Source organism: Manis pentadactyla, chromosome 4 (genome assembly GCF_030020395.1).
Source record: "Manis pentadactyla isolate mManPen7 chromosome 4, mManPen7.hap1, whole genome shotgun sequence".
In the NCBI taxonomy this organism is placed as follows: domain Eukaryota; kingdom Metazoa; phylum Chordata; class Mammalia; order Pholidota; family Manidae; genus Manis; species Manis pentadactyla.
Window position 1 is genome coordinate 92953186 of NC_080022.1, and position 18875 is coordinate 92972060.

The window sequence follows — 18875 nt, forward strand, 5'->3', positions numbered from 1 at the left end:
CAGAAACCAGTGATAGAAGTGAAGTCAGAGAACTGAGAGATCAAACAATTCTCTAAAAGGAGAGGGGAGAAAAAGTAGAGTTGTAAGGTTAAATAAAAACAGAAAAGCAACTCTTTCCAAACAAAGTTAAATATATACAGGTGAAGAAAGAAAGGATAATAGGAAAAGTAAGCATGTCCTAAATTATTTTTCCTGATGCGAAGAAAATACCTAAAGTAAATTTCTGATGTGTATTACATAAACAAATAAGCAAAGGTATATTCAGGAAAGCTCGTTTAATATATAAATTCATGGGTTCTCAGTTTGAGGGAGTATGTCAGATCCACCCAAAGTGCTTTTTGGGGAAAAAAATCCACCCCCAACCCCATCCACGAGGAGAAACCATGATGTGAAGAGGAAGGGGTTTTAATGTTGAAAAATCCCCTCTGGGGATTCTGATTTCCCACCCAGAGTTTAAATCTACATGCCTTGTTGGTGACTTACTGAATCTGTGCAAAGATCAGAACAGATGTTTCAAAGAAAAATTCATCTCTGGGAAGGCTTTCCACTCCAGAGTGGGAGATGCTACTTAATTGGAGAGGGTCCCCATTCACATATCAGACTTCTTGGGGACTGGTGTTTGCCTTCTAGTCCAGGGAACTGTGGGAATAAGGGAGGATATAGTATAGGAAGAAGAGGGGGAAGGAGGTTAGTTCTGAGATTTTGACAGCTGAAAAAGATCATTCTTCCAAGTTGAGAGCCAGTATCACAAAGATCTTGGTATATTCCAGAAGGGAATTTTCTAATTTCCACATAGATTGCTTTCCTTTATTTATTTTTTTGTTGGAGAAGGACCTAAAATGATCAGAATGGGAACTCAGAAGGGGTTTCCTTGGCTTGAGAGAAAAGGGCAAGAGGGAGCAGTAAGGCTGAGCTGTATGTATTTCAGTGGTCAGGCCAAGCCGACTGTGACCAGTGAGAAGTCCACTCTGCCTAGTTGTTTCTAAGTCCCACTGGCTCCCCAGAAGGGACTAGGCTCTGGGGGCCTGTGAGGGTAGGTTAGGTAGTGAATGGCATCCCCATATAATCAATATATTTCAAACCTGGAGGAGCATGAGCAGGGACAGAGCCAGGAATGGCCATTGTAAGAAGGCCTTGGAGGAGTTTCATTTGTGTAGGTGGCTCTTTTTTTGCAATGTCCGTGATTGAGTACAGAGCTGGGGAGGTGGAAAGCACAGAAATCATAGATGCCTGCTTTGGAGGGAGTCAAAAGAGGGAGGATGCATTTGTGACCTCTCAGGCATTGGAGTGTTTAGGGTTGGGGTGCCAGGAGCCTCTGCCTCCTGCCTGGATGCTCAGGGCCAAGGAAGATCTGGTCACAGGCTCAGTTTAACAACCTTCTCCTTGCTACCCAATTATCACAGAAAAATGACTCCTCTGCTCTTAGCTCTATGCCTGCACTACAGGACTTGCAGTTAGTGACCAAGTCTTCACAGCTGCTCACTTCCTCTTACGCTTTGCTTTGCCTTGACCAAACCTGAGTCAGGTTCCTCTCCTCCCCACCGGACCGTAAACATTAACTAGACCACAAGTTTGAGCACGCACTAAAATGCAGAACATACTTCCTTGTCAGCTTATTGCCAAAATCCATGGACCACAGAGGCACATTCTTTGTCAAACCACGGGTGTTGCCTTGGGTTTAGACCCTGTCATCTGTAACTTTCCTTTACTGCTTACCCCCCTTACCATACAAAAGATTGTTTCTGTTTGGTGTTGAGAGGCTTACAGATTTCTGAGATCAGAGCTTTCTCCCTCTGCAATAGTCTTTCTAATTAAAGTCTCACCCAATCTAAGCCTGAATATATATATATATATATATATATATATATATATATATATATATATATATATATATTTTTTTTTTTTAACTGTACTTTAGTATGTAGCTAAGAGTGATTCCAGGTAAGTCTGAGCCCCCACTGGTGGGGAATGAAATGCTGACGGGCCAGAGCATTTGTGTTTCTCTTGGGAAAGGCAAGGAAGCCTGAAAAGCACAGCTATCTTCAACTTTCCAAAGGGGAATGAATTTCTAAACAAGGAGGTTCGAGGCTTGCGCGGTAGGGGCCACTGGCTGGGCATGGTAACTGTTGGTTGAAAACATTGTTGCGATCACTACTGGGGGCGAGGCAGTGCTTACGAAAGGTTTGGGGGAGGAGAACGAGGAGTGAGGGATGGGACGGGCGGGGCATAGCAGCTGAAGGTACGCAAAAGCGCTACTAGAAACCGCGCCTCCGTGGGCGATCTGGGGGTGGGGGAGGTAAAGGGTGGTCTCAGAGCTTCAGCTCACAGGTCGTGGAGCTGCAGCGGCCAGAACAGCAGCAGAAGCGAGCAGGAAGGAGTTAGGACCGCTCGGAGCGCCCAGGTCTCGAGGTAGTATAAGGTTTGCAATCCCTCCACTTGCTGTTGCAGAAGATCTGCTTTTAAGTGAAACGTACAAGCTACCCCTCGGAGGGCTGCGGCTTCCCGGGCTTGCTGGGCCCTCTGTCCCTTCTCCGGCCCCAGCGCTCACTCTGTCATTCGCACGCGCCCCTAAGTTTGCCGGGAGCTCGCTGCCCGCTCGGCGCGGTCCGGCTGGGCGCCGCGGGTGGGGGCGGGGAGCCCGGGAGCCGCAGTCCAGGAGCGTCGTGGGCCATGTATATTTCATCAAATGGACTTTGGGTGCGTCGCGTCTCGCAGCAGTCAACGGTATGTGCAGTGACATTTCTGACTTGAGTGGAGGAATGCGCGAAGGAAGCCCGGGCGAAACTGGTACTCGAGGATCTTCTTGGCGCCAATGCTAATTGTCCTGATTTATGTCCCTTCTGACTAAGCTCAACGTCTTCATCTGAAATAAAATGAAAGCTGTGCCAAGCGGCGTAGAACCTCCCGGCCGCTGGTTCTGATCCCCGGCAATCAGGAAATCGTCCTGCAGCCTAAAAAAAAAAATTAAAGGAAAAAAAGAAAGAGCGAGCGAGCGAGAGAAATAGAAATAGAAAAAAAAAATCCCTCAGTAAAAGTTTACGGCGAGAAGTGGCAGAGGCAGTGGCGCGAGGAGGCGAGGAGGAGAGCCGGCAAGCGGGGGACTGGTCCGGCAAGACCTCGCGAAGGCTGCGATTTCATTATTAACATCACTATATTTTTGGAGGGAGAAGCACCTTTCTCATCCTCCCTTCCTCTCCGCCCACCCCTGTTCCCTCCCCCTTGTCTACCTGTCAAAGTCACTGATCTTTTGCATTTCGGAAGAGGACGTCAACGGGAAGGAATTCCCCTCTGGGTGAGAGCTCCGAGAGGGGGCGACGCGCGGGAGGCGCCCCCACAGGGTCCGGAGACGCAGGTAAGTGAGCGGCGGGGAGTGGCGGGCGGGCGCGGGCTCTCGGGATGCTGAGTCCTCTCCCTCGGCGGGCCGGGCGCCACCGGGACCCGGGGCTGCGGCGGCGGCGGTCGCGACTCGCGTCCACACCCACCCCTCCCGCTGCTCCCCCGGGGGCCCCGGAGCAGGTTCGGAGGGAACCGCCACCGCCGCCCGCCTGTGCGCCGCCCGCGGGCTCCGCTGCAGCGGCCGCCGCCCGGGGCGCACCAGGCTGGGCAGGGCCGACGCCCCGCGCCGTCGACTCGGCTCCAGCCCGGCTCTCGGGCGAACGGGCCACCCGGGTAAGCGCCGCCGGCGGCCGCCTCCTTCGGCGACCGGTGCGCGTGTCTTTGCCCCTCTTCCCCCGGCCTCCTCGCTCCCTCCGGCCCCCCACCGCCAGCGCAATCCACAGGCGGGAGGCAAGGCTCTGGGTGGGCGAGGAACTTTGCGAAGCGCCCGGAGGAGGCGGCGCGCGGAGCCTGGGCGCGCGCACAGCCCGCACACTCTCACACCCACACACAAGCGAGTCCTCCTGGGGGTGCGCCCCGAGCGGGGTGCTGTCTGTGCGTGTACGCGAGCGTGGCGCGGGGTCCGTGCCTCCGTCCGCGGACTGGCGGGCACGCAGCGCGCTCTCCCTCTCTCACGCCTGACCGACCACACACAACGCACTGGAGGATTCTTTCTTTCGTTCGTTCGTTCGTTCATTCTTTTTCTTTTCTTTGCCAAATAGAACAAACTCGCCCTCTTGCCCGCCCCGTGGAACCGGTGGCACCCTGACAGCTTTTGAAGTTCCCTTCTTTTAATGTGCTTTATTGATGCGAGATTAAAGCATTACTATCCCATTTCGTGCAGCTGGGGAGAAGCGAAAATTGGAGGAGGGAAAGACTTGGTGTAGAAATGCGGTTTGTAATATTTTCTCAGATCATTTACTGGCATTACGTTAATCGGTTGATGGATTCGGCCAGGGGCAGTGAATTGCTCTCCTGTATGGATCTGTAGATACCTATATATAATACAAATAATCCTGAATATTATTGGGCCCAAAATAACCAATTAAGTGATTCATACAGCGGAAAACTTAGATATAAAAAGAAACTGCGCCCTCTGCTGTTTATTTCAGTAACCTCACCCGAGGACCTTCCCCCCACCCCACCCCACCCCACCCCACTCCGCCCCAGAAATCCACTTAGAATGAGGTTGTCATCTTACAGGGCAAGGGAGGAAAATTCCTAGCGGGGATTTTAAAGCAACTTATTTGGAAAAGTCAGAGGTTGCGTTACCATCATAGCATCAAGTATATATTTCCAGAGAGTAGTGGCTTTTGTTTCCTACCTCTTACCCCCTTCTCTTTACTCAGGGAATGGTAATGGAGCCACTCATTATCGTAACAGTTTGTCAATCTTTGGAATGGAAAATTCTGAGATTCAGAATTCAACTAAACATATGGTGTATCTGGCAATAGATTTGCTCTAGAAATAAGGCCCTATTTTATGGCTGAAAATACTAAAAGTTTTCTTCTGTTACAGAAATGGAAAAAAAATTAGCCAGAAAGACTTGCAACAAAATCATGTATTCAAATATATCTAATGGTTAAGCTTGTTAGAAGTTTTCCAAAAATTCTTTTTTTCCGGAAGAGGGATAAGGTTTTTCTGATTTGTCTCGCCCTTTAGACCATATCTAGTCTGTGGGGAATTAGCAACCCCAGATTTCATTATGTATTTTGAACTGTGTCACTTTGAATCTCCTACCCTCCCGCCTTTCTCTTTGGCAAAGGAAAGGCAGCTCAACAACTGTCCAAGATTCTTTAGGGAGATAAGCAACTCCGTTTTTCATTAAGACAAAATTTGGGTCTTTGCACGTGGGTCAGGATGAAAACAAAAAGTGCATCAAGTGTTTCACATATAATGTTCCAGCCCACATATAAAGGGATGTATTGCCCTTTCTCTTCTGAATGCCATGAAATGAGATCTGTTTCATCATTAAAGACCAACATGAGGGCATTCAGAATTCCATATATTTAGCTATTGGTGATATTTCCTATGGTGAAATTTAAGAGGGGTAATCTTAAAATTTTGTAAGAGAACAGATTATTCTATTTGCACATAAAGCTTTGTTTCCTACTGACATTTTTGTTTTGTCAGCTTTCTTTGGGCATATATGTTAAAATGATTAGCCTTCTTGGAGGAGGCTAATGTATTTTCCAATTTTCTTTTGTGTATTTGTAATTGGTGCAAACAACTGCCTTTGTTTCCATTATTAATCTGAAAAAAAAATCAGGTAATAGGTTTAAAAAGAATTAAATTGTTATATACATTCAGTTGATATGTTTTCTACATGTTGTAAAAACTTGGAGAGAGAGTTTGAGTTATAAACGCCCAAAGTTGCTTGGAAAGAAATCAAATTTCATACAACTCACAAAATATATATTATGTTAATAAAAATATGTATGTGTATATTATAGATCAGTAAGAGATATAGCATGCTTTAAAAAATAATTTTATCTTTAGAATCCAGGGTTCAAAACTTTAGATGGGTGTAGATTTTCTCAAATATGTGTTTGAAACCTTGGACCTCTGAGCTTTCCTACATGAACAGGAAAAATTTGTTATTCCATGGTAATGAAACACCAGATATTTTTCTAGGCTTAACTGATTCTGAAACAATCTTATGTATTATCCTGTCCCCAGATATCCTGCAAAATATATGCTATTCAAATTCTTTAATCATTCTTCTCTCACTAAAAACAGATCTTTCAAATACTAAGGTGTGCTGTTTGGTTTTATTAAGAATCTCATGATAGGCAGTTGCTCATAATACCCAATGAAGTATGAGTAAAATATGCCAGTAATGTTGCAGTATATGTTGAACTCCTTATATTTTGAGAGACAGTTAACAAAAGGATAGAAGCAAATGTTTCCCATTAAGATGATCAGAAAATGCTTTCTTCAAAGCAAATAAATAAATGCAAAGAGCATTCAGTATATGTTAAATACATCATCTAATCAATCTTATTATATAACAGTGTTGGAAGCTGCTAGTTTTGAAAGCTCATAGAATTTGGACATATCTTTATATATTTTTCACTCAATGGAATATGATTATACTCAATGTTCTTTTTGTTCCTACCCATTCAGAAACATGCATATTTATAAAATTCTAATGAGTCAATAGCTGTCTATTTCAGGTGCCCCTGAAGAGCTAAGTATTTATGGAATAAATAGCCTACTACCACCACTCCCACCTCCTAGTGAGATTATATAATAAAATGAATGCTGGAAGCCTGCTAGAGTTAGGGATTTACTGTTAATGCTTTCCTCTCATTTGATGAAATTGGTAATTGTTTTTGTAATAAATTGTCTATAATTTTGATCATGATTACTTCTATGTAATATTTTGGGAAGTTTCTTTTCTGATGAGAGAAAGGGCCTGTGACATACCTTCTGCAAAGCCAAACCAAGGTGGAAGGGAATTCGCTACAGAACCCTAGATAAAAGGGTGTTCCATATATGTAAAGCACATTATAACTCATAGTCCAGATCAATAACATCTGTCAAGTTGAGGACATGACATAATTTTATATTTTTACATTGGGTCTGTAAATTTATACACCAGTGAGAGGTCTGTGGAGTACTCATAGCATACTAGTGGGTATTTTTATCCAAGAGGACTTCTCAGAACTTCAGTGCACAGGTAGAGATGATGGAATTATTTGATTACAGTGAGTCCCAACATTTGCAAAATAAAGAATTAGAGCTGGGGCTTCCCAAAGCTCTTCGGAAACTGCTCACGTACAGATGATATGGACACCTGAGACAAATTCAAAGCCTGCATCACTTGGCAGTTAGTCCAGTTATGGGCCAGAAGGGATTGGTTTAGTATATTAAATCCCCAAACATGTCACTGACCGTCCTTCTCATAATCTGTTTGCCTAGCTATTTGCTGTGTGACCTAGCTTTTAAGAAGCTATTGATGATTTCAACCTGGTTAAAACCATAGCCAGATGGGAACTGGTGCCATTAGATAATAGAAGTTAAGGGGTAAATAATATTCTATTTTTAATAACATTTTATTTTCTTTGAAAACCCCATGATTATACTTTAATAGCAAATTCCTGATTTTGACAGAGGCTTCTTTTCTGTTGTGTGTCATGCAAGATCATAGATTTAATTTCGTACTCATTTTAAATTAAAAGGATTTTCTTTGAAGTGTATGTGGCACTGAAAAGTCAGGAGAACTGATATGAAGGATATATAGGTGATGCTACAGACATAAAAATTAGAATGAAATTAAATAATTATGTTACTGAAAGACTTAATGGGCCCTCCGCTCCTGATCTGTGATATGCTGTGGTCAATATCTTTTCTGTGTCAATGGGAGCTTATTAAATGTAAGTTCTGCACACTAACTGAGCCATGCCATATTAGTGCTTGCCAAAGCTTGACATTTTTAATACATTAATAATATGTCTGTAACGTAATGGAAAACTATTAATCACAACTGGTTATGTGCCAGAAATTTAAGCTATAATTGGCTGCTTCTTGTCAAGAATGTCTGTTGCACAGTCCTGCAACTGCCTAATATTCAAGTATCTTGCTCTCCTCTGCATTTTTTCCTTGTCAGTTCTCAAACTTCGATCAATGGTGTAGTCCATAATTCTGTGTAATGACCTTTATTATAATTCTGTTATACTCTAATGAGAGTCCGTTATATTGGGATCACTGTTGTGTCATGAAATGGTAACAGATTCACATACATTTCCTCAGCGTCCAAATTTCTCATGCACGTTTATCTGGTCACCCTGTTTTATGGTTCTAATAAGGCAAAATGGGATTGAAGACAGCGGTACGAAGAATAAATGGACTAGGGATAACATTTGCTAATTAAAAACTGTGAAGATTAATCTCAGAGAGCATTCAAATATATGCTTAAGTTCACATTTAAAAAATAATATTAAAAATTAACTCATGATACTCAGTTCAGAATCAAAGCAGTCCATCCGAGGTCTTCAAGATTATATTGTTCGTGGTAAATAAGTTGCTATGTATTTGAAACTAAGAATTGAAGCTAATAATTTATAGCAGAGTATTTTTTACACTGCTTCATTTGTAATACCCAGCTCCCCCCAATCCATGAAAGTGTTTCTTCTTATTATGATAAAGTAGTAAACACAGTTGAGAAATGCATCTAGAAAATGTATATTTGTATTTTTAACATCTTTTCAGTTTATTAATTGTCAAATTGTAGGATGGTAGTCTTCACGTTACAAGAAGAGGCAGATTCAAATCTGTAGTATATACATGTTTAGACAAACTGCTAATTATTGCTTCATAAGAACTCAAATATTCAACACTTTTCCCAATAGCAAATATCACAAATTGCAGTTGTATGATAACATTTTCTGAATTGAATATAATGAAAATTGCACTTGCATCCATACAGCAATTATTATAAATTACTTTGCTATGGAAACACTATGCAACCATTTGTTGCCATTTCATAGTCTCTATGGCTTGGTTCATTTTAAGATGGTACATTATTTAAATATAGTGAATTCCTTTTGTAAGATTGTTTGAAGATAGTGAACTTCTTAATGTGAATTGAAGGGTCTATAAGGGTATCTTCTGATAGTGTAGGCTTTTTTGTCTTTTTTCAATTGTTCAATAAATAGTTAACTATTGGCACTATGACAATCATGACAACTAATTAAGCAGATACACTTCTTTACACCTGGATTCCAAATGTTATCATTTGTTTAGATTTGGCAGTGGTCTCTCTAAAAGGAAGACTTGACAGTTAAACTCACCAGTGACTCGTACCCATCATTCTGTAGACTGCATTATCAGTTAACCAAAAGTAATAGTGATTTTTTATTATCTCTTAGAATTAGTGACATATTCCTCTGCTTCATGGCCTGTTAACTCACCCTCCCTTAGCTATTTTTATATGTGCATTTTAAAATGTGCATTTTACTACAGAGCTTTTAGTTTTAAAGCAGCATATAATATTCACCTTTGGGACAAATTCTCTTCTTCTGTTACAGAAAGTAACTGGAAATGCAGATGCAAGGGCTATAAAAAGATGTAAGAAAATAGGAAATTCTTATGAAAGGAAAATTCACTCCTTTGGTTTTATTTTTGAGTATTTTTTTAGAGAGCCAAGTTATCTTAATCCCTAAATGCAACTAAACAAAAGATGCTAAATCTTCTAATATAATGAACAAATCCAAAGGGACAGGCTCGTGCATCAGTGCTGGTTTTCACTCCAGCTAACAAAAGCTAAGAAACATACAAGGAATTTGGAGATTTTTAAGGTCTCTTTGCCATTAGACAAAAGGCATACAAGTAGTTGTCACTTCTTTGTCATTGTTACAAAAGCGCTCATTTCCCTATTGTTCTCCTGGAAGATTTCCTAGCATTGCAATATGTGAGAAATGCTTAAATCTAGCTGCCTGCTCTCAGGTTTGTCGAGATGGAAATACAATCTTTGAAGTGAAAACCTGTAACTCACCTGGAACAAACACATCTGTCTTTGTTATGGAAGAGTTAAATCCTCCATCTAGAAATTCTCCCCAGTGTGAATGATTTCTGTGGTTTGCTCATTCTAGCAAAGCAGCTGAGTAAAGGTTATACATATTACACCAATTTGCCTTATATTGCATCAAACTCTTAAATGTCAACATATCATACATTTTGTACTGCATTGATTCTGGGACCATAACTCTTCCTCTTATTGTTTCTTAAAGGGTGTTGGTGCCAGAAGAAAAGAATGTCTGATGAGAAACAGACACAGGGCTGTGGACATTCATCCTTTTGCTTCAGACACTGATACCTCAGTGCATCAAAGCATTCCTTGTGAGCCGTGCCGTGAACACCGAGGACCACCCAGGGTTATCGGATATACAACTGGAGAGACATCACTTTGCTAAATCATTATCTGCTACTGGGCATCTTTTACAAAATCCAAACTAGATTTGAGTCTTATAGATATATTCTAGGACAACGAAAAAGTTGCAAGTTGTTAACGTCTAATGCACAAGTATGTTAGGCTTCCACCAAAGTTCTCAATATACCTGAATGTGCACAATCTCTTCACCCTCCACTTTTAGTTTTGGAATCTACTTTGCGGTCTCATCCTCTTTATATATATAATATTATATATATATATGCACAATATATATATATTATATATATATATATATATATATACACACACACATATATATTAATATATATATACAGACATACCTATATATAGACATATTTATATGTGAAATAGACATAAATCACAGATAAGCAAACCCTGCTTTATTACCACGAAGACTGCCAAGAACATAGAGATGTATTTGTCACAATTCCTGTCAATTCATGCCCTTTGGGTTACGGTGTCCTCAGTGATGCAGCCCTACCCTTTGGTGTGGGGACATTATGATGTGTGTAAGACACAGATTTACACAGAAGAAGGGAAAGTTTGGGATTACATGGCCTGTCAGCCAGAATCCACGGACATGACCAAGTACCTGAAAGTGAAACTGGATCCTCCAGACATTACCTGCGGAGACCCTCCTGAGACATTCTGTGCAATGGTGAGGCCACCCTTTGGAATATAATATTTCTTATTAAGTGGGGACATGTCATATATGCACACAAATGTGGTGAATGTAAAAACTCAACTCATAAAATGAGTTGAATCTGCAGGTGGCAAATTGGTCCTAACAGGTGAGCTTCTTTCTTAGTGGAGGCTTGCATGACCCGGAAGTACAATTAGCACAGTGTGATTGATGCACTGGAACCTGCCTTCTGCTTTCCTGCAAACAAAGGTTCACTGAGACAGGTGTTGTACTGTATACAAATTGTAAAAGAAAAAGTCCAACTGAAGGATAAATTTCATATTGGAGTTTGGGAATATGATTAGGCCGTATGTGTTATGGTAAGGGTAACCTCCATCGGTGAACTTACATTAAATGCACAAAAGTTTCTTTATATATATATCCATCTAGTCCCAGCCAAGTTTCACAGTTCGAGGTTATATGAGGTCGCATGGTTTTCCTCATCAGGGAACTGCTGTGATCTGGAAATCTTTGGCTGGGAGACAGGAGATCTTTGGCTAGGAGACTCATGAGAAGAGAAGCAGAGGAGAGAGGGGCTAATAAAGCCTTGTGAAAAGCTTTTCCAGAAAAGTCTTGTTTATCAACTCCTGCAGCCCCTTACTATCAAGGGTCATGGTTTTCTTTGGGTTTTTTAAATATCAAAGATAGAATGATGAAAACATTGTTGAAAAGTAATGACCTGGGACATACAAACTCAGGGACGATCCTTTTGATGGGCAAAGTTGCAGAGTTCACCCTTTTCATTGTGTTTATGGGTCTTTTGTCTGGGTGGAAAGTTAATGCTATGTGAAAAGACATCATTGGAGCAACACACTGAAATTTCACTGAAAATTTTCTTTGAAAATACACTTCTGAAATATTAGTAAAGAGTTTGGTGATCAAAGCCATATAAATCAATGTGCTAAAAAATTCAGATAGTGTGTTTATTTGGTTGATGTCATTGTTTTTTTATGATAGGTGGACTCTATTTGGTACCAGAACTATGATCCCATTTTTCTCTGCATAACAGACATAATCGTATGGCAGATTTTAATAGTTTTCTTTCCTGACTTTATTATATTGAACCTGGCCTGGCATTTTCAGGAGAGTGAAACTATTAATCAGAGTAGCATCTGTTCACAGTCCCCAGTGAGTTAAATTAGCATAAGATCATCTTAGACCCAGCACCATAGAAAGGGTTTTGTAATGGGAAACAATTTTGAGCAATAAAGAGTGTTTTTACCTAAAAGCTAAGGGCTCGCCATTTCTCAGAAGTGCCTTTGGGGACTGGTTTGAATTATAGGCCAGCCCTGATTTTGCGGAGAGTGAGGAGAAGAGCTTGGCTATTAGGTGTCGCTCTGACTAAAGTACCTTGAAAAGACTAAATATTTCAAAGAGAGGAGCTGTCTCTCTGGGAACAGGTATGTACTTTGCAAAGAAGCTGCATTTTAGAAACCAAGGACTTTCAGAAGAGGAGTTTATTCAAACACATTAGCAAAACTGTAATAAATCTGTAAAAAAGCAGGTTCATTTGTTGGCTTTATCTAAGGTCTTAAATAATCTCTCATAAAAGGTCAAATATAAGATCTCATTGCAAATGTAGGGTGAAATTGCTGTTCAGGTGCTAGGTGGTGGTGTCTTCCACTCCCTACAGCAGAGGATAAGTTCTGGGTCAACCATTTATATTACACTCCAGCTCTGTGTATTGGTTTACAGGACAGTTGTAGCAATATACCTCTTCTGAAATTGTTTAATAATTTACAAATCTAAGTAAAATAGCGAATACCCTTTTTCAGAGTGCTGTTTCCACTTGCATAGTTCCTGTATGATGTGTTTAGTGTGTGATTTGAACGTACAACTTCCCTGATCTCAGCCGTCACCAAGAGAATGCTGGCTCAGCACTGCTCCTGTCCATCATGTTGAAGGTGTCATCAGTGTGCCTCTGTCTCCCCCCAATGAGTGGGACAGGCCTATAGAAGTTCTCATGCCAGCCTGTCACAGGGACGTGGTCTGAGGTCCTAAACAAGCCAATTCCTACCAGTCCACTGGCTAAGTGGTGTTCAAGACCCAAAGAGGAAAAAGAATTAAAATGACACCCCTCAGTTTTCTCAAGAGAGTACTGTGTATTCTTTAGTTATTTACATGAAACTCCAAAAGATGGTCTTTTTAAAGCTACATCTTAGTACGATGCAGATATTAGGAAGCCTTAGTGTACTTAAGCTTGTTGGGCAGAACTGTTTTCCAAGGGAGAGCATAAGGTTTGTGGGACATTACCTATCAATGCTCAAATTGGACTCCTTATTATGCACATGACTGGCATAACAAATTTAATCATCCTTTAAATGCATACTTAGGGACTATTTGTATGTATATACTGATAGTGGCCTAATAGAGCAACTCTTCCTTTGCTGTTTTGGATTTTCCATGAAATCCTTCAGTGTAAGGGTTTCTGACACTAGGCCATAAAGCATTCTCAGGATGCTGTCATATCAGAGCTGTTGAGGTGCTCCTTAGCCCAGGGTCTAATGGGAATCCATAAAGCCATTTGTGTTATGACTTCCATGTTCTCCCATCCTTGACACACACATGCATACCTCCTGCACCCTCAGAGTCATTAAGACCCATTACATCAGAGTGGCTGCCACAGAAGCACGCTCGCTACTTAGCCCTTATATGTAAATGTTGGCTGCAAAATGGTTTCAATAACCACCTGCTCAGCTAGTGACACCCTTATTAGCTGTGACTAGAGCAGTTCTGAGCACTGAGGGGACATTCAGTCAGAGAAATAACCTATAATTCCCACAGCTGATTTATTTCACATGAAGTTGAAGTTCATTTGCAGGGCGTTAAGGGTCTGTGTTGCTGCTTTTGGCATTTGCTCCCTCATTCTGTGACGGTGTTCATCCATGAAGGCTGCATCTACTTCAGAGTGAAACTTTAGAAGAACAGGACCACGTGATTCTATTTAACAATAGGTCTCTGCTTATTCACCTGGATGGTTTATTTAATACCTCTTTAATATCTATTTGTTGCATATTAATAGTACCAGCATTTATAAACATTAAGTTTTATGGGAGAAGCCTGCTATTTCTACTTACGATAGTGGAATAGGAGAAAACAATGTATCTGAATTGTGTTTGTTGAGACCATATGTTTTCTTTTAAATTTAATACATTCTTTTTAAGTTGATAGCTAAGAAAAATCTTTGTTTTTGTTAAGGGGGAAGAATCTGAAGGGTAGAAGAGGGTTAACCATATTTTTTAGGCTGTGATAAAATGTTAGTATGGATCATCTCCTTCTTCAGCCACATAAAAGCTTCACGTAGCACAGCTTTGTCAGGTAACACAGATCACTAGTGACTACAATTTGTTTCAATTTGCATAAGGAGCAAATAGGGTGATCTGAACATTCATGTAAAGCCAAAGTGACAATACAAAGCTATGTCTTGTTCTTTGTGTTTAGACAAACTTAGCTGTCATATCTCCACGCAACACCCCAGTGGCTTAAAAATGGCAAAATTATCTGCAATTATCTGCAGCCTGCAGCTAATTTTCTGGATAAGTTAAACAGAAGCTTTGAAAAGAAGCCTACAGACAGAAGAAGTCATATGCGTTTCTGCAATTTATGATACGGAAGTGCTGATGACTGTAGAAATGTGAGCCTTTGCATGCTGCTATGGATTTTGGAGCCAGTCAAAACTAAATTAGGAAACAAAGATTATTAAAAAGTCTTCTGTGCATGTAATTTTGGCATAATATTATGAGGTGGACATTAAAGGTTTCCCTTGGAGACTTTGAACATCATTAATGCAGTATGCCTTTAATTACAAGTAGACTCATATTACTAAAAAATGGAGAAAATAAAGTACTCTGAGGTGTAGTTAGCAGTACCCTCATTATGTTTACTGAAATAATTAAAAGAAAGGGTGTAATTTTTCTAAATAAAATGTCAGACTTTGAAATGAAAATGGATTTTCTTTAGGAAATTTACTGTGTGCCTGTGCTCTTGATAGGCATTTATTCAAGTACTTTAACAGGTCTGTTAATGATCATTCCATATTCTGCTATTTCTAGATGGACTCCTACGATGAAGAAAAAACTTTAATTATTGTGGACATTGTGGATAGAACATATTTCATTATGTTCAAATGGGACTCAGGCAAATAGTAGGAAGCCTTTGTGCTTTGATTTTAAAGGAACCCAGTGGGATGAGTGAGCTGTAATGCAGTCTCAGGGCTCTCCATAACTTAAATTTCTAATTTGACATTGGCTCAGGTTGCCATCTGGTGGCTATCAGGTGGCCTTTGAGAAATTAATTTGATAAACTCAGTTACATTTCAATGACAAGGCATTAATATTAATTTTCCAAAAACTGGAAATGACATTGACTCATATAATAATCAAATAATTTAAAAAATACACTCTGTTCACATGAAACATAGTTCAATAAATGAAGTTTTGATAACAGTGACATCTTTCATTTGAACTGATTTATCCCTTGATTATTCTGGAATGAAATTTTTAAAAACCCTCAGTTCCTTTGCTATTTACACTTCATTGTTATTTGGCTCATTATTTAGTCTCATTTCTTGAAAAATTTTAATCCCTGATTGCAGTGAATTAAGTTCTACAGAGATTAATCTTTCTGATACATCACTGTATCAAGTATTTAATTGTTAAGGGGCCTATAATAACTCCTTATTATCTATTGCATTAAGTCCTGCATTAAGTACTCTACCTGATTTTTAAAACTGGGTGTTTACCAACTTCTTTCCCTTACCACCCACCAGGACCCTATGGGGACTTAGGGCTGGTAGTCTGATTTGAAGGGGACTCCTGGGTTTGGGTTGAAGCTGCACTGGCATACATGCATGGTTTATGGGGGAGGCCTTGGGAGGGAGCTGATAGTTTGTGGTGGGGCTAACAAAACTCAAAAACACTTCATGTCATTCATTGTTCCCAGACAGTGTCCTCTATGTGCATAAGTGCCCTTGTCTCTGTTGGACTAATGCTTCACAAATAATATTCCAGATTACCGAATGCAGAGTTAAGTGAACAGAGCATACTGCACATGCAAAACCCCGTGGTGGTGAGAATCAAAGTCAAGTAACACACGGTCCCTGCCTCCAAAAACAGAAAAAAGGGTCCTAAGCAAAATTAATACAAAGTAGTGTGGCCCCAGAAAATGGGGGCACACAGAACTAAGGCCAACACTCAGAATTTAAAGGTAAAACTTTATTTTGCTCCATATCAAAGGGCAAGATTTGGAGAATAATTCTCCAAGATTGGAGAATAATGTCTGGTAGCAACGTGACTAATGTTAAACAGTGTCTGAAAAAGACAAGAAAAAGGCTTGGTGGAGCAGATGGACGTACAGCATTTAAATGACGCTTAGTGGCCTGGTTAATGGTAGAATGACTTCTTGTATCAGGCAGGATGGCAAAGGAGCATAAACATCATAGAACTTGATGAGTTTGACGTGTGTGTGTGTGTGTGTGTGTGTGTGTGTGTGTGTGTGTGTATGTGTGTGTGTGTAATCTTAATTTAGGAGATACTGTAGTGTGCTGAATAAAATAAACATGACTCATCTACCTGGAGGTCCAGTTTTATACAAAGATTAAAGGAAGCATTTAATTGTATACATAAATGCAAGATTTTTAAAGGTGAAACATGAGACTTCAGAATAATAATGGCCTTCTAGGGGACACTTTGAGTTCCCTTCTTTAAACCCCCAAGAGGTAACTTAATCTCTCAATCTATGAAAATTCCTTGAACTAATGAAAAATGAGAGAAGAAGCACTGTCCTAAAATACCACAGTATGTCCAGATTGTTTTGGGGTCTCTCAGGTATATTCTCCAGACTTTGGGGATGGGACACTTCCTCTGCTTAGCTTTGAACTGTACGTGAGTTTTTTTTATGTATGTGGCATCTGATTCCTCTGATTTTGAGGACGAGTGTCTCACACTAGAAATCTCATATCCTGTATTTTCTCTACTAGGACAAACAGAAGACATTCCTTGTGCTTGGAAAATAGTCTGTGCTCCTCTCCTACTTATCCCAAATCCACTCATCCTTCAATGTGTATGTCAAGTGGGTTTCTTTATACACTTCCTGCTAATTTCAGCTCATGTCATTCTCTTAACCTGTTATTTATATTACATACACACACATGCAGAGTAATTAGCCTGGCATAATGTATTATAGTGCACCATTTAGCACTTTATTATATCCTATTGATTTACATACCCATGTACATTTGTATCCTGTGTTTATTGTACCCTGACTCTTTATCTAGATCATGACTCTTAAAATGAGGTAATATGTGTATGTCTACCATACTCTCTAATGCAGAGTAGGAACTCAACAGAGACTTACATATTGCCTTTCTACCTCACAGCATTTGCCATATTCCTGGGCAACAAATAAATAATAACATGGTTTTATTGATTAATTGATCAATTAATTGGTATTTGATTAGTGTTTTCTATTTCTTGAGAACTTTTATCATGAATCTGTTTTTTCCTCTGTAAATTAATAGACAACTAGAAAAACTTAGCTACTGCACTTGGGCAGTTTCTGATGATGTGAGAGATGGAAGAGGCAAAATCTACTCTTGAATTCTAATAATAGATAAGGGATTTTTTTCCCCACCTTTAATTGAGTCTTTGAAAAAATATTTTTCCAAAAAGAAAATTTGGGAAAGATAGAAAAAACTAACACACAGAGTTGAAATCATTTTGCCATATTTCTTACAAGTCTCTCTCCCTAAATGTAATAGGTAATTTGTTTTATAAAATTGGGATCATATCACACAGAGTTTTTCATCTTTTTTTCATTTACTACTATAGTTTTTAACATTTACTTATATGATTGTATGATTAGAAAATATAATTTCATAGCTATAAATATTATGTGAATAGACAATATTTAATTATCCTCTGATGACTTGGTGTTATTTTCATTTTTTTCTTTTGGTTATAGTGCTGTGATGAACATGTATTAGTGTAGTCTTATTTATTAAACATATCCTTCTCCCATATTAAATGCACACATGTTTTTGGAATGTTGAATATATTATACAGAATATAATACAATTTTGTTGTACTTAGTTGAGCCTAAAGGGTAGGGCTGTGCTCCTGGGTTCTCAAGGGAGAACACTGAATAGAATGGGTAGCCTGTAGTCAGTCACAGGGAAGGAGGCACAGGGCTGAAGTCAGAACGCGGGACTTAGGCAGGTGCCTCTCTCTGCACCTTACTCTCTTTCGTCTGGACTTGAGAGAGCGTCTGGAGGGAGAAAGAAGACAGCTTCTGACATGTGGCAGAGAGCAAAGTCAGGAGACCTCTTTGAGAGCAACAAGCTGAAGATGAGCAAATTACACTTTGTAAGCCATACCTATGGCTTTAGAACTTGCTTTAAATTGATCCACATTGAGAAATACATTTTATATTGTAACTCAATAAACACATATTTATACACTTAATCAACAAAAGCTGCACAAAACAGAATTTACCCTTTCTTTGTCTATGCCCTCTGAGACATGTTGCTTCCTTTATATTCTTTTTTCTTCTTTAACAAGTAACTGAAAATTACACATTATTGTGATCAACAAAGTATAAGTAGCATTGTTTTTAAAACTTACGTAAATGGGAAAAATTGTACAGATCATAATGTAACTTCCTTTTTTTAATTCAACATTATGTTTTTGAGATATACTGCTATGTACTATTCTAGCATATGGATATCTCCTTAATCAATTTTCTATTTATAAACATTTAGGTTGTTTGATTTTTATACTTTAAGGCTCTTGACTGGTGTCATGTTGTCCTCCAAAAATATAATTAATTTGTAATCCTTCCAGCAATTTGTGAAAATTTGCTAGTCACTAGATCTACATCAATTCTGGACATTATATTCTTAAATTT

The 18875-nt window shown here is 39.7% G+C and overlaps 1 protein-coding gene across 5 annotated transcripts in view; it reads left to right on the forward strand.

Moving 5' to 3' along the window:
- The first annotated feature begins 1978 nt into the window (after window positions 1-1978).
- The window catches only part of NTNG1 (netrin G1), a 319781-nt gene continuing 302884 nt past the window's right edge, over window positions 1979-18875 (forward strand). For 4 of the 5 annotated variants that reach the window (XM_036895329.2, XM_036895330.2, XM_036895331.2 and 1 more), the window contains exons 1-2: window positions 1983-3352; window positions 10110-10949. In XM_036895329.2, coding sequence (XP_036751224.1) covers window positions 10704-10949 — 246 coding nt within the window. In that variant the 5' untranslated portion in view covers window positions 1983-3352; window positions 10110-10703. Of the gene's footprint in view, window positions 3353-10109; window positions 10950-18875 lie in introns of all 5 variants that reach the window. The other variant, XM_036895327.2, reaches the window with a different exon arrangement.